Source organism: Otolemur garnettii, unplaced genomic scaffold, assembly GCF_000181295.1.
Source record: "Otolemur garnettii isolate 467f Iridium unplaced genomic scaffold, OtoGar3 scaffold00002, whole genome shotgun sequence".
Lineage (NCBI taxonomy): Eukaryota > Metazoa > Chordata > Mammalia > Primates > Galagidae > Otolemur > Otolemur garnettii.
The window spans coordinates 23,901,622-23,917,382 of NW_003852397.1; the positions used below are offsets into that span (position 1 = coordinate 23,901,622).

At 38.9% G+C, this 15,761-nt stretch overlaps 1 protein-coding gene across 2 annotated transcripts in view; it reads left to right on the forward strand.

The window, feature by feature from the left end:
- Positions 1 to 15,761, forward strand: part of LAMA2 (laminin subunit alpha 2) — a 614,120-nt gene that overhangs the window by 472,592 nt on the left and 125,767 nt on the right. For both annotated transcript variants that reach the window (XM_003781659.1, XM_003781660.1), the window contains exons 35-37: positions 5,267 to 5,378; positions 11,640 to 11,802; positions 13,173 to 13,383. In XM_003781659.1, the coding sequence (XP_003781707.1) occupies positions 5,267 to 5,378; positions 11,640 to 11,802; positions 13,173 to 13,383 (486 nt within the window). The remainder of the gene's footprint in view (positions 1 to 5,266; positions 5,379 to 11,639; positions 11,803 to 13,172; positions 13,384 to 15,761) is intronic.

Consider the following 15,761-nt stretch of genomic DNA (forward strand, 5'->3'; position numbering starts at 1 on the left):
TGACATTGTATTTTAATGAATGCTGAGAATCAAATTTAATGATGAAGCATTTCCAAAATGATTTCTGTGTCAATAATGTTATATATTACAGTTTATAGTTTTTAAAAGGTTTAAGTTGCAGACAATGGCACTTATTTCAGCTTTTATATTCTATAAGAGAGAGAGTGAGAGTACATAAGAAGTTGTATTTGTTTGCTTTGGAACTTTTAAAGTGGCACCTGAAATATTTAGGAAGAAATTCCACAAGAAACCAGTACATTGTCATTACAGGGGTCAGTGGCTGCTCCCTCTGTCCTTTCTAGTGTGTTGTTGGTCTCAACAGCTTGCCTGAGGAGGGCTTCACTGCCACTGAGATGTACAGTACTGGTTGTGTGTGAAGATGACCCTTGAGAATATCACAAAAGTGATTCAATCTGAAATTTAATTTTAGCAAGAAACTATATGAGTCTGCAAATGCAGAGGTGGGCAGGAGCTAAGCAGTGGTATCTATTCAGTGCTTAGATGTGCTTCATTAGATTCTAGTCTTCACATTAAAAAGGCAGAAAATGAAAGACACTCTCGATACTCAACTAAGAAAATAATGTGCAGGTTTCAATAGGCACAGTGAGAACTGCTTAAGCTAAAGCAAGAAAGTCACAGCTACATTGTTCAGAAGTAAATTAATATATTCCTAATGGTAATGCATGCTGCCTGGATAGAAATACTTTAAAAAAAAAAAAAACAGAAAGAGAAAAAGAGAAGGAAAAAGAAAAACACCTAGTCAAGTGAACTTTCGTGTGAAAAGATAATCAAAGCAAAGATACATACAAGATACTATGTAAGGCACCATTTACAAAGCAACACTGGAAGGATTGCAGAATAGAGCTACGAGGATGCAAAAATAAGGAAATTGGAGATAGAGAATGAAAGGAAGATCGTACAACATCTTAGGATAAATGAGAAGTTATTTTTCAAGTACTCAAAGGACAAGATAATAGTGAAAAAGAAAGAGGATGACTAAGAGATACCGATGCTAATTTAATGAAGCACAGAAAGAGCTGAACTGAATCAGACAGATAGTTTCTAGCACGGACTAGTTAGCATGCATCTGCAACCTTATCAATAGCTTTTCCTGGATGAAATTAATTTCTGTGAATTTTGCTTTTATAGTCCCACATCTATATCACCTTTCCCCATCGGTGATGATGCATTTGTCAGAGGCTTCCCTATGGGGTCCTTCTTGGGTAGTTTTGACAAAGGTGATGCTTCAACTTAATTTCTGTGCAATGAGACTTGATTTTAAAAATGTATCTAGGTATAAATTTTGAAATCTGTTAATTTAATAAAAGGCAAAGCTTATACAGTTAAAGTACTACTCCTAGGGCAATGCCCTCCTCTCACCCAGAATGCTCAATTTTTTTCATGTATTTTTCTAGTCTTCATGAGTGTTAACCCAAGAGAGAATAGTGAATGCTACAGACAGTATATAAAGCTGTGAGACAAAATTGTATGTTGTCTCTAATTCCCTACCTGTGTGTGTTCTGATAAACCACTTAACATCTCCATGCCTTTGTTTCCCCCTGTGTAAAAGCAGGAACCATGACTTCTCTTCTTCTGAATGCAAGAAGAGTAAATGAGATACCAAGGAGTGTTATAAGCCCTTCCAGACATGCGTCCCGATCTGGTGTACAGCACCTTTGAGAGTGCTAACTCACATAAGTCAATGCCTTTGGTCTCAGTAACCTCACGTTTCTTCTTTCCCTAAAGTGTGGACAAGAGACCAAAGTCGTCTTTTGTGTGCAAAGGGAGGATATATCTTCAGTAATTTCTGCACTGACTCTGAAGAGTTTTGCCTGCCCCTTCCTTCACTCCTGCCCCGCCATCATGGAACCCATTGTGTAATCACAGGCCCAGTTTTGAATTGCCATGAGACCAGTAGCTATAATGCAGAGTACTTGAGGCTGGAGGTTCTCGTGCTTGCCTCTCCTCCCAAACACTCAACTGCAGCTCTTAAATAGTAGCTTCCTATGAGGCTCTGAAAAATGCCCAAAAAACTGGCCAGCTGTCTGCTTTTGCTGGCAAGTGTAGCACCAGGCTTACGTCAGTTTGAATGGTGTTAGGAATGCACCAACGGGTTTTAGAACATCAAAGGTTTGATTCTCATTATTCAGCCAATCACAAAGCATCTTTGACCCACTATATTTTTCCAGGCACTGTGACTGGCACTCTGAAGAATAAAAAGAGGAAAGACAGAGCTCTTGCCTCTGGAGCTTAGGGAGGCATGGCAAAACACACAGCAAAGAAACTACCCGCTACAGTCATGAATGGTGGTGATAATTATCTTGAAAATCTAAGAAAAGAGAGCCTGGAGTTGGATAGGCAGGGGTGTCTTTCCTAGGAAGGGAGGAAGGAAGGAAGGAGAAAGAAAGTTAGAACTGAATCTTGAAGTCCGGGTTTATTCTAAGTAGAGAGGAGTCAATTTTCCTAACCCATGTTGCAAGAATAATAGCGAAGTTGGCAACATGGGTTAGGAAAATTGTTGCTTAGTCATGTGTGTAGAACATTCAGAAGATACTTGCTGTGCATCAGACATCATGCTAGGAGGTGGATATAAAATGATGAATAAAACTGACTTCCTTTCAGTTGGGAAGGTAGTCAATGAATGAGTAAGCCAATTACTTATTTATTACAACTAAATAAAAAATTCTAAAATATAAAGTGCTATGGAGGAAGTGTTCTGCTGTAGAAACCAAGACAGGTGGGCAGTGCCTGTGGCTCAAAGGAGTGGGATGCCAGCCCCGTATGCCAGAGGTGGTGGGTTCAAACTCAGCCCCGGCCAAAAACTGCAAAAAAAAAGAAAAGAAAAAAGAAAGAAAAGAAACCAAGACAGGTACCCTGGGAATGGCCGCACTGAGAAGAAATAGCTAAATTGAAATCTGATGGATGACAAGAACCCAGTCTCTGACAGTATTGAGAAGAAGCTCAATGCAGGTGAAAACAACAGGATACCAGAAGGCCCTAAGAGGGCGAGAGTTTGTCATATTTAATGTACTTAAAGGGAGCCAGGAAGGTTGATTGGATAGGGTATTAGTGATGAATTTTTGAACTGGTTTCTCATCACAGGGTGCATAGGATTCTTGACATCATAACATTGAATTAGTCATATAATCAGTACTAAGAATAAAATGTTTGTTCATGATGACGATCGCTCATGACCACATCAATGCGATAGGTGAGCAGGAAAAGCCAAGAGGATTAATACTGTCTTGATTATCCTGAGTTTACAAGAGCTACGGTATCCATAAATACTTGCTTTAAAACAGATGCTTTGAGTTATTAATAAGAATTGGTTCACTTCATGATGGAATACGAATGTAAATTATAAACCTTTGGTAATATAGAAAAGATATTGATAAAGCAAACAATACATTTTCTGTTCAAATCATAATTACATTTTCTGTATAGTAAGCAATGCTGATGTTGTTACATTAATTCTCAAGATATTAGAAGATGACCATGAAGTTAATAAAGTTTCTTATTATGGTGCTCTGTGATGTGCAAAAACAGGAGTGTTAATCATGGAGCACAGTCAAGTTCAGATTAAAAAACAACTGAAGAAGTTTAGGTGGTTCACATCTTAAGTAGTTGAACTTAGCTAATCATTCAGAAGTAGCATTTAAAAAAAAATATGTGTGTTGAAAGTCGCTAGATGCATCTGAGCCTTGAATGCAAATATATACGGAGAATCAGGTCTAAGAAAATTAGTAGGACATAATTGCAATGCTCTCCAAAAAAGCAGGGATTTCAATAACTTAGGGCCTGCACATAGTTTGTTTCCAAAAGGAATTTTTAAAAGTCTAAAAGTGAAAATAATTCCACGATTAATATTTTAGAAGAGTAAATCCGGACTGTAAGAAAATACTCATTAATCCTCCTCAAATCATCCTATATAGACTACAAACTATAAAGAAGAAATTTTTAAATAAATTTTCAAATGGATTCTTATCCTTTCAGCCTTCTATTTATGCTGTTAACACTTAGAAGTGGAGAAATTAGATGAAAATAGTTGGACATTATATTCTACCTTTTATGCAAAACCTTGAAAACTCTCATGAATTAAACCTTTTACTGCCCTTGGGAAATCACAAAATACAGTACAATTCCTGTAGCATCTCTTAACCATGTTCAGTGCTGGCCAGACATTTAGTTCTATTTAAAATCCACTTATGTACATTAAAAAAATTAATTCTCTGGTCATGCTTAGTATGCAGGCACTCTGGTACAAGATTGTAGAGTGTTAATACTCTGCCAACTTGGACCTTACTCAAAATTATATTGAGACCGTTTGTGATTCCCTGTTTTATTATCTGTAGTTAGATTGTCCACATCTTTTTAGTAAAAGAGAAGAAGACATATTATTACCATATGCATATACATAGAAAAATGAAATATAAACCTATTTCAGGGTGCTTGTAGTTTCTAAAGAAACGTTGAATGTTACACATACCATTTTTATTTGACTAAACATAGTATATCCTAATCGTGAACACCCATTACATGCATTCCACTATGTCATATGGTATTTTCAATGTGAATAAAGGCAAATTTGTATGAGGATATGCTCTGGGACATGGGGCTGTTTCGGGGGTTCTGTTTCATTTTGTTGACAATGGTATATGATTCACAGCTCTCTTTCCAGTGATGTCATGTAAGATAAATGGGCATTTATTCTCCCTTAACGTTTTACTGGCATCTTTAAAGTGTTATAAAACAAGCACTCACTACTGAGTGGCTAAGCATTTCCCCCTTTTGTTTCTTTAATTAACGTATTGATCTAAACCAAATCCATTGGATCAAGCTTATTGAGACAGACTGCCTGTTCCTCCCTCTAGAGATCATTGCTACACTCCACGCTCTTTCAGTAAATAAAATATGGACGAAACTGCAACATGTGGAGGCTGAAGATTCCATTACGGACTTTTGGCAACAGTGCCTTAAAGATGTTTCCAAAATAATTGGGCTTTATCGCTTCTCCTTTGCCATCGCATATAATGACGATTTAAAAAAGACCAAATACAGCTCTTTGATTTCCATTTAATGGAAGAAGTAATAAAGTTTAATTGTATACTTGCGCACAGGGCGTCATTTCCAGTACAGCTGATCAATAATTCATCGATTGCCTTTGGCTCAAAGTAATATCTGAAAGAAAATGTAGCCAGTGGGAGCTTAGCTAGCTGTAGCTTCATTGCCTCTATTAATTAGGCTTTTCCCAAATTTGGATCATTAGGCTACCAAAGTGACAGCAGATGGCGAGCAAACTGGACAAGATGCTGAGAGGACCAACGCAAGAGCAAAGTCCTTAGGAGAATTCATGAAGGATCTTGCCCGGGACGCCGAAGGTATCAGAAAAATCATGTTGTAATAATGATCTCTCCCAACAGAAAAACGGTGAGAAAGGTTACATAAGACTGGAATTTCTCTTCTAAGAGCTGACGTTTCTAAATTCAAGAGCTGAGTCTCAAAGCGTATTTTGGTTAAGACATTCAAGGTCATTATCTGCCGAGGACCTACAACCTACGATGTTAAATTAGTGCCAACAGTCAGTGCATTAGTGATTATGAGCACAGAGCGACAGTAAATTCTTAAGGAATGCTATGATGATTAAATAGCTTCAGTTGGAAACTTCTGCTTTGCTACTGTTTATATTCGAGGCTATTTAAAAGATTTTTAATGTTTTAAAAAGCTAATTTGATCATTCCACTTGGTACATTAGAGCAGCTCTTTCGTTTCTCAAAATGACTTTCAAATATTTAGTGCTGGTTTTTCATGAACATCTGTTGCTTGGGATCTGCATTGGCTACTTTACCACAGTTCTCTAGGACTTAGATCTTGGCATCTACCAATACGACTGAGAATTAAAATGGAAGCCATTTTTTGGCAAAAGCCCAAACGAGAAACTCTTAAAACAGATAATCCCCTCCCCCACCCCCCTAGTTCTTAATTAACTATTCACAACCTAACAAACACGTGCGCATGTTTAGAAAGTAGGAAAAAGTGAAGGCTTTTTGTGCTTCAAAAAGTAAAACATTTTTGTCGCTCTGCAATATTATGCATTCTAGATACTTTGTAATATAGTCAAATAAATAAGGCTATGAAATAAACTTCGAGGCAGATTCTGACTGATGATCCCTAGGCATCACTGGCTAAAAAGAGACAGAAACTCCTGGAGATTCTCTATTGCAAGAAGCACCAGAGTTTTAATCTGTGGCCTGATCTGAGGCAAAGCATATGAGGATCTGAAAGAAAAAATACTTCTGGAAAAATCTCAGTTAACTCACTGTGGTTTATGATCTGCCAGATGAAGTTGTTGTGTGTTATTTTCTATGTATGCGACTTGAAGTTCTCCCCTCTATCTACACCTCTTTTTGTCCTCAGAACTAGAAACGACACAAACAATAATAACACCCACAAACAGCACCAGTAGAAACAAAGCCCATTGCAGGCAGAGCAGCCTTACTGTGTGTGGACCCCAGAGTCACTAGTCAACACTCCAGAAACTTTCCTTTTCTTTCCACCTGGAGTCTCAAACACTCAACACCCTATTCTGGAGACTCATTTTCAAATCATTTCCATCAAATACAGTAGAACCTCTGTAAGTAAGTTGACTGCCCAAGGGACTGAAACAAACTGGTTAACATACAGAGATGGTCAACATAAGGACCTTGGCCCGCTGTACCAATATGTACACGTGGTGCATGTCTGGTCTGAGAAAATTAGTGAACATCTATTCATTAATGATCCTCCTCAACTTAGGGAGGTGTAGGGCAGTGATCAACTGTGGAGGTTCTACTGTCTGAATACGTGAGAATAAACGCTAATCCATGTTTAATAGACTCCAGCATCAGAGCTGTCAGACTTCTCTGTATCTCCCACACAGAGAAAAGCATATTTACAGTTTCCCCATTGGCCAGTATGGATATCCCCCCAACCTCACCCTGTACCAAGGGCCCTTGTGTACAGTTTGTGCACTACATAAAGGCACTACCAGGGGACAGAGTAGAAATGACATTTAACCCAGATATGACTCACCATCTACAGCCATGGTTTACCCACCAGAGAAAAAGGTTCTCTATCACCAAAGGTATCTCTGAATCATGCCCTGATCGAGTAGTCTGCTTGTGTCTATGAAGATGGAGTACTTTTTTCTAATTCAAGTTCACTGTGGGATAATTGTACCTGAGGAAAATAGGAACACTACTCACCTTTGCCAGCAGGCTCTATTTGGTAAAATTCACCCAACTCTTTAAATTTATTTATTTATTTGTTTTTGAGACAAAGTCTCACTCTGTCTCCTTAGGTAGGGTGCTGTGGCATCATAGCTCACAGCAGCCTCCAACTCTTGGGCACAAGGAATCCTCTTGCCTCAACCTGCAGAGTAGCTGGAATAACAGAAGCCTGCCACCACACTCGGCTAGCTTTTTTTCAATTGTTTTTAGAAGAGATGGAGTCTGGCTCTTGCTCAGGCTGGTCTGAAACTCCTGAGCTCAAGGAATCATCCTGCCTCAGTTTCCCAGCGTGCTAGGATCACAGGTGTGAGCCACCACACCCAACAGTTTAAATTTTAATGAAAGTTCATAAGAGCTACACTATATTTTTGGCAGTTCAGATCAGGAGAGAGTGGAAGAAAGAAAGAAAGAGAGTGAGAGAGAAAAGAAGGGCTCACCGAAAGCTGTGTGTTAGTTATACAACATCCACACCTAGTTTCCCCCTCAAAACTATAGTAACAGGATATAATCACCACTACTTTTACACTGTGTTATTTGCAATAAATTGCTGTAACGGAAGTGAATGCTGAGGGCTCACATTTGTGTATTTCAGTTTTATGTTTAGGTAGATATTAGACTTATCTAATCTTCATTGTAAGTTATGGCCTCTTCGTAGATAATCAACTTCTATTTATCTAAGGGTTTCTTATCTCACTGTAATTGTATAGAATCTACGGTGCTGTGACTCCTGATTAGATCATGAATAAACTGTATTTATTCTATACATTACTAGAATTAATGAGTGTTTAGTTTTCATGTCACGATATATGATAGGACTTAATTAATGCCACACATAGGCATCCTTTCTTCCTGTTTTTCAGGTCAAGGCAGCGTTTTTCATGCTTGATAAATTAACCCATCATAGGATTTGTGTTTTCAGATTTTGTATGAAAAATAGTCCTGAGGAATTAATTTCTTTTTTCTTTTACAGATACTATTATGTCACTTAAGAACACCCTTTCTCTGTCCTGATACACTTATGTGCACTGGCCGCTAACATGTTTAGGGCTAGACATACGATGTACTACATTGAACTTGATGATGAACTTTTCTGTCTAGTTCTTCTTTCCCTGATTTAAAGTAATTTTTATTACTTTGAGTGGAGCCCGTAGCTCAGTGAGTAGGGCACTGGTCACCTACACCGAGGCTGATGGGTTCAAACCCAGCCCAGGCCTGCAACAACAACAACAACAGCAACAGCAACAAAATAATCAGGTGTTGTGGTGGGCACCTGTAATCCCAGCTACTTGGGAGGCTGAGGCAAGAGAATCACTTAAGCTCAAGAGTTTGAGGTTGCTGTGAGCTGTGACACCACAGTACTCTACCAAGGGTGACATAATAAGTCTCTGTCTCAAAAAAAAAAAAAAAAACTTATTACCTTTATTCTCATTTCCTTTTATGGTAATTTGATCTCATTTTAAAAATATTTGAAAATTACCTTAAATCTCCACTTGAAATAAAGTAGAAATAAATGAATAAATTCAAAAGATATATTTATTTTACAATTATCTTAAATAGTGTAGAAAAGAAAATATACTGAAGTGATAATATATACCTTTGAATGAAAAATTAACACATTCATCTTTAGTTTAAAAGTACTCAGAGAGGTTCCAAATCCATCTATACAAGCACCAGAGCACTTAAACCCCTTCTATTAAAATGATGCTTTCTTTGTTAATACACCATCATTTTACTGAAGCTGTTTTATGTACCCTAATAATTCTTCTAGTTTGCCCATTATTTTAATTTAAAGGAAATGATGTGTGCATTCCAAAAGAAACAACTCTCTTTGGCTTTGCCTTTTCTTGGCTGTCATTCTTTTTCCACCCAATTCTTCTCTGCACAAGTTTCGCTTTGAGACCGGACCACGAGAGGAATAAATAGTGGGATTCTCTCATTCGTCCCTTCCTCAAAACTTCCTGGGCCCAGGGCCTAAAGTAGATCAAATTTCAAAAGACAATTTTTTTAAGCATAATATATATAACACACACATAATACATATATAATATATATTATACACATGGTCCCATACATACATGTATATAAAAGTGAATATGTAAATACATAAATTTATTTAATAAAGGGAAAACATACAGCTTTGGCAGGCTAGGAAGTAGGATGATCACTTTTATTAAATAAACCAGTGACTACAAATGCTGTCAGTAGTTACATACTACAATCAGTTAAAATCAACGGTATAGCAGTCATGCAGTCAGACTGAGGAATGGGGCTAAAACCTAAGGATCACCAAACACAGTACGCTTTTCTTGAAATCTAAGCAGAAAGTTCTTACATTTAATCATTGGCAGTCTAACATGCTTCCCACATAGTTCCCTAGACCAGGGAGCTTTCAAATAGATCAGCCCATGGTCACTCTGGTATCGTAACACACGTGGCCTAGCCTGGGTGATATTTTATTAGCAACAGTGGAAGGTTGTTTGGCATAAGTCAAGGTACAAAGTGTTAGGCAGTGGACTCAGAGCCACTCTCACTAACTTCTAGGAATATCACACCTGAGCACAAATTCCAGCACAGGGTCAGGAATGGCCACGTTTGCTCTTTGAAATGTCTGATTCACATTTTTCTACACATTAATTTATGGCTTTCTTAGCCGTGTGGGTCGCTATAACAAAACTCATGCAGACGAGGTGGCTTACAGTAGCTGAAATGTGGTAATCACACTCCTGTAGACTGCGTTCCAGGTCAGGTGTGGGCAGGTTGGAGGTGTGGTGAGGAGCGGCTTCCTGGTTCTCAGCTGCCTGTCTTCTCCCCATAACCTCACGTGGCAGGAGGAGCGACGGTTCCTACCCTCATAATTTAATCTCCTCCCCAAAGCTCCAGCTCTTAACAACATTGCATTGGGAATTGGGTTTTAATATAAGACTTGGGGGAACATAAACATCCAATCTATACCAATGGCTGTCAGAAATAAGGTACTGACTGCACCACCTGTTTGACCAAAGACATTTATGATAAAAGAGTATTATAAAGATGTCTTGTGGAAAGCGTAGGGACTGAAACAATTTCTTCTACTGGTCCAGTGTTTCCCAAACCTAGTATGTAGCAGATACTTCTTGGGGGCTTGATGGTCCCCATGCCCAGAATTTCTGAGTCAGCAGGTATGTGGCAAAGCCTGAGAATCTGCATTTCTAACATACTCCAAGATGATATGGATTCTGCTTACAGGGACCCATTTCAGGATCACTGTACTAATCCACCATTTCACACCACACTCTGGACCCTCTGCTGGCCCCTGTCTACCTGTTACCAGAGCTCTGAGCAGTGTAAACCAGAAAAATCTCTCCAAGAACAGAAATGTATTTGCAGGATTCTTTATGTCTTAAAGAAATCTTCAGATGCACCCTTGAATAGAAAAGCAGTCTGTTGGCCATCTCAGACACCTCATGCTAAAAGTTGTCATATGTAGTATTGTAGAAATATGTATTCAGCAGAGAAGAGTTGGAGAAAGCATCTCTCTTCCACTCACTAAATAAATGTCCCATGGAACACATTCCAGGAAACTTTAGTCTAAAACTAATAGTAGAACTCTATAAATGTTTCAGTTCACCAGTTTTTCAAACTTTTATTTGACAAAGAATTCTTTCCTCAGATGAAATCTTGCCCAGAACACCAGCCTATAAAGCAAATTCTTGGCAGAGCAGACATCATTTGTAGTACCTGAAGCACCCAGAGAACACTAAGATTCCAAAGAGCACAGTTTGAAACCCCATTTAATGCATAATAAACACAGGTCTTTCGACGGCTGCTGTTGCTGGGAGGTATCTTTGAAGCCTAATTTATAACCCTTGTCCCTAGACCACTGCTCTTTTCCTCATTTCTTTTCCAAAACATGAACTCAGGAGAACAGTGTGGAAATGCAAGTTCGGGTTCTTTTCTGAGATCTCATCACTGAGAGGATTTCCATACTCAGTATTTTAAAGTTGACCGAATACAACTCTGATCAGCAATGCAGACCTTGTGTTTTCAGCTTCCAAGCGTTACGCTGTACATTGAATTTTTTGCCTCTCACCAGAATAGGGTTTGACCCACTTCATTCATTGTTTGTGTTTTGTTCCTTTCGAAGTGAGAAATGCCGGGCTTTCATTACTGTGTCCCCCCCCCCCCCCAAGAAATATAATCCAGAGAAATCTGTCACATTTTCCTGTTTGTTACTGAATTCTTCCTGTCTTGCCTGCCTCTCTGTCTCCCAGCAGGAACACTCGTGGCAAAATACATTTCATTGGGAAATGGTGGGAAAGAGCAGATGCTGAATGCCCTGTATGAACATGGCATTTTTTGTTCCCTAATTTACAAAATTTGTTTTACCCCCTGCAGCTGTAAATGAAAAAGCTATAAAACTAAATGAAACTCTAGGAGTGCAAGACAAAGACTTTGAGAGAAATTTGCAAGGGCTTCAGAAGGAGATTGATCAGATGATGAAAGAACTGAGACAGAAAAATCTAGATCCACAAAAGGAAGTTGCAGAGGATGAGCTGGTGTGAGTAGATCGTCTGCCACTTTTTCATTTGGGGAACTGAGATTGCCAAATAATCTGCAGTTTTCTTAATTGCCATCACACATGTGAGTAAAAGATACTCTGTTTGTCCGACCTGGAGAGGTTTGCTATTTATTTTTTTTCATTTACTAATTTATTTATACTTTATCTTGCCCTAAAATGAATCGAAAGCATATGCTTACTTATGTAAATATTCACATCAGTGACCCTATCTGGTTCTATCCCTTCTGTAGGCTAATGGGCTTGCTTTATTTATCACCTGCATTAGAGACTTCTAAACTATCTGTAAACTTTTGCTTTAATAAAAATACCTTGAGATAGATAAAGTTACAATGTTACCCTCTATGTATAGGTCAGCCTATACATTTTATCATCTTAAGAAATGCTGAAAGGAAGAGTTATCAAATAATAAACACTTAATACTTTGAAATAAGGGTTGGGAATTTGAGGGCTGTGAAAAGTGATTTAGCATTTCACCAGTGCGAAAGAACATTTATGATGACACACTCAGTAAAATAGATACATTTTTACATTCATGGGCAGCTAACTTAAAGGTGATAGTGTTATTAATACTTAAAGAACACTATATATACTAAACCAGTAATATCAGCAATACCCAAGAACTAGTTAAAAATGCAAATTACCAAAACCTTCCCAGACCTCCTGAGTGAAAAGCTTTGGGGATGGGACCCGCAATCTGTGTTTTAACAAGCCCTTCAGGAGATTCTGGTGCATGTTAGTGTGAGAACTGCTGTTTTTTTTCAAGTATTCAGCCATTCTTAAGGGCTGAGATATTGTCACTTTTAGATAAGTAGGTAAGTTAAACCCAAGAAACTCAAAGATCAGTCAGTGGGAGAAAAAAGGATTTCGGAAACCAAAATAATGAAATTATACTGGCATGGCAAGACCATAGCATTCTGCTCACAGGTCCTAAGCAAGCGTATCAGTATTTATCCCTTACATTCAAATATACATGCCCCACATTCACCAAATGTGTCATTCTGGTGACAGTGGTAGGTTTCGTTGTTTAGATGTGTGAAGTGAATCATCAGACTCATTTCATCAGCCACACTTTGAGAATAACATGAGACCTTTTCCAATATAAATTGTTGTCTTACTAATACATGTAAATGATTTTTAAATCTTTTTTGCTTTAATTTTCAGTAGTCTTGCCAGCTGCACAGACAAGTTTTTACCTTGATTTAGTATGTAGTGCATCTGCAGGTTTTCTTAGGTATCCATTCTAAGGTATCCATTCACCCCTTAGCATGTCTATAACACAGTTTAATACCAAGGAACCTTGAGGCAGTGACATGTGCTTACTGTGTGTGATTGGGCTGGGGGTTTTGCAGAGCTGCGGAAAGCCTTCTGAAGAAGGTCAAAAAGTTGTTTGGAGAGCCCAGGGAGAAAAATGAAGACAAGGAGAAGGCTCTCCAGGAGAAACTGGCTGACTACAAAAACAAACTCGATGATGCTTGGGACCTATTGAGAGAAGCCACGGATAAAATCAGAGAAGCCAATCGCTTGTCTGCGTCCAACCAGAAGAACATGACAGCTTTGGAGGTAAGCCTGGGGGTACTTTCATCACAATCTCAGGGAGGGGGCCATGGTGAGCATGGCTGGACCAACCAAGCTGATGCCCATTCACCAAGATCAGGAAGGACTGCGCTGGATGAAGACTTCTAAGCAGCAGAACAGGGAATGACTGTTGTTGTTGCTATTTGCCCTTCGTAACCATTTCTGACCAAAAAAAATTTAAGTAATTTAAATATTGAAGATCTTTAAGAACAGTGGAAGAAGCTCTTTATTGGGAGTCAGGGAACCTGGGTTTCAATAATAACTGTACCACCGACTAAACTACAAATTGATCAAGTCAGTGAACATCTGTAAGCATCAGCCTCCCCAACTCAACAAGGAGGACATTATACTCGTCTGAGCATATAAGGTATTTTCAAATACTAATACCACATGATTCTCCAGTTTACCCAGCCTAATCCACCACCAAAAATCCTAGAAGTTCCCTCCATTTTCAAAGAGAGAGATGAGAGCTTGAGAAAACTTTGATTCTCCTTTACTCTTTGTAATGTGTACATGGAGTCTTAAAAGGGATCAGTGTGAACAGAGCAGACCTGGGTTATTTGCCCCTTTCCCCTCACAAACGAGGTAATTCTCTCCTCTAGAAATTGTGGGCAGTCTCTGGCTTTTTCCAGGAGCTGATAGGTCTAGAACTAAAACAGATCCCTCCATTACATTTTTTCTGTCTTTATTTTTCATTTTATCCCTTAGTCTTAGTATGGCAAATGATCCCTTTCCTAGGAGTACGCTCAGCACATTGGACAACACACACCTGTATTTGGTATTTAAAAAACAAACTTTCTCCCCAGAAACAGACCTACCTTTGCTGTTTTCAAAGCACCTGATTCCAGCAGACCTGAAGCCAGCAGCAGAGATGGGTTATATCTCTTCTAATGCGTCCTTTCACCTTCAACAATAACCCAACATTCTCTGACATATATTATGTTCTCAGAAATGTTTGTCGAATGGCAATGATAGTTGAATAAAACAAACAAGGATAATTTTTATCCACTCATTTTCCTCCATTTTCCTTTGGAAGAAGAAGTAAAAGGGTGCATTAAATTTTAAAAACTAGCATTAAATTTTAAAAAGGGGGCCCCTTTTCTGGGATTTAGGCTTGTCATTCTAGTAGAAGACCAAAAAGGTTCACTTTTTTCTGAACTGTTGCACCTCATCTGAACCAGTTTGGACCTTACTGACATGCAGCAGTATTCCAGAGAAAGCGCTGTTCGTGAAGCTGGCTGCTGGGCCCCCGGCTCAGTGACGTACCAGCCGTGTGACTTCCCCAGAGTGCACCTCTTCATTTTACAGCAACAGTTCCAGAAATTAAAATCACCTGCGTGGAAAGCGTAATGAAGCATCTGAGAAGTATTTCAGTAAGAGTTATGTAGCACAGTAAATCGTGCCTTTAGCTTTTAGCGAAGTTTAAAACCGGGAGCCATCAACAAATACCTGGAGTGTATATAATCAGTATTGAAGTTCTTTTTTTTTTTTTAGGAAGGAGCTTCAAGCTATCCCCCTGGGTAGAGTGCCATGGCATCACGCTCACAGCAACCTCCAACTCCTGGGCTCAAGCGAGTCTCCTGCCTCAGCCTCCCAAGTAGCTGGGACTACAGGTGCCCGCCACAACGCCTGGCCATTTTTTGGTTGCAGCCATCATTGTTGTTTGGCGGGCCCGGGCTGGGGATACGAACCCGCCACCTTAGGTGTATGTGGCTGGCACCTTAGCCGCTTGAGCCACAGGCGCCGAGCCAGTATTGAAGTTCTAAGCAGTTCTTTTTGTATTTTCATTTTGTATGCTGTGCTTAACTAAAGGCCTCTTAAAAACTTACTGGACAAAATAGATAAATGAATGACATTACATGAAAAAAAGCATAGATTATTTAAGGTTGCTTAAGTCTAAGCAACCTAATTTAAAGTTGCAAGGTGAACACCAGACAGGCTGAACAACAACAACAAAATCACCTGAAGAGCTTGTTAAACAGCTCCTGGGAGGCTCCCTCCCAGACAGTCTGAGTAGGCTCGTCAGGGGTTCATTCCGGGGTCCATATTTGGAAACTCTCCTTGGGTTAATCTGATGCCCATACATGTTTGAGATCAACTGATACATTGTACCCATTTGAATGAATAGTGAGCTGTTTTTAAATAAATGGCACGATTATGCCTGTGTCTGTGAAGAAGATGCCTAACTCGATTGAGACCTAACTCAATTTTTTTTAATGTATGTTAGTATGGTAAGTGTGTAACTTTATTATTAAAAATGTTTATCAAACCCCTACCATGTTCAGGAGGTGTGCTGCCCACAGACAGTGAGTATATCAAATGCTCATGCTAGTCAAGTAGCTCTTAGAAACTTATTAAAAATG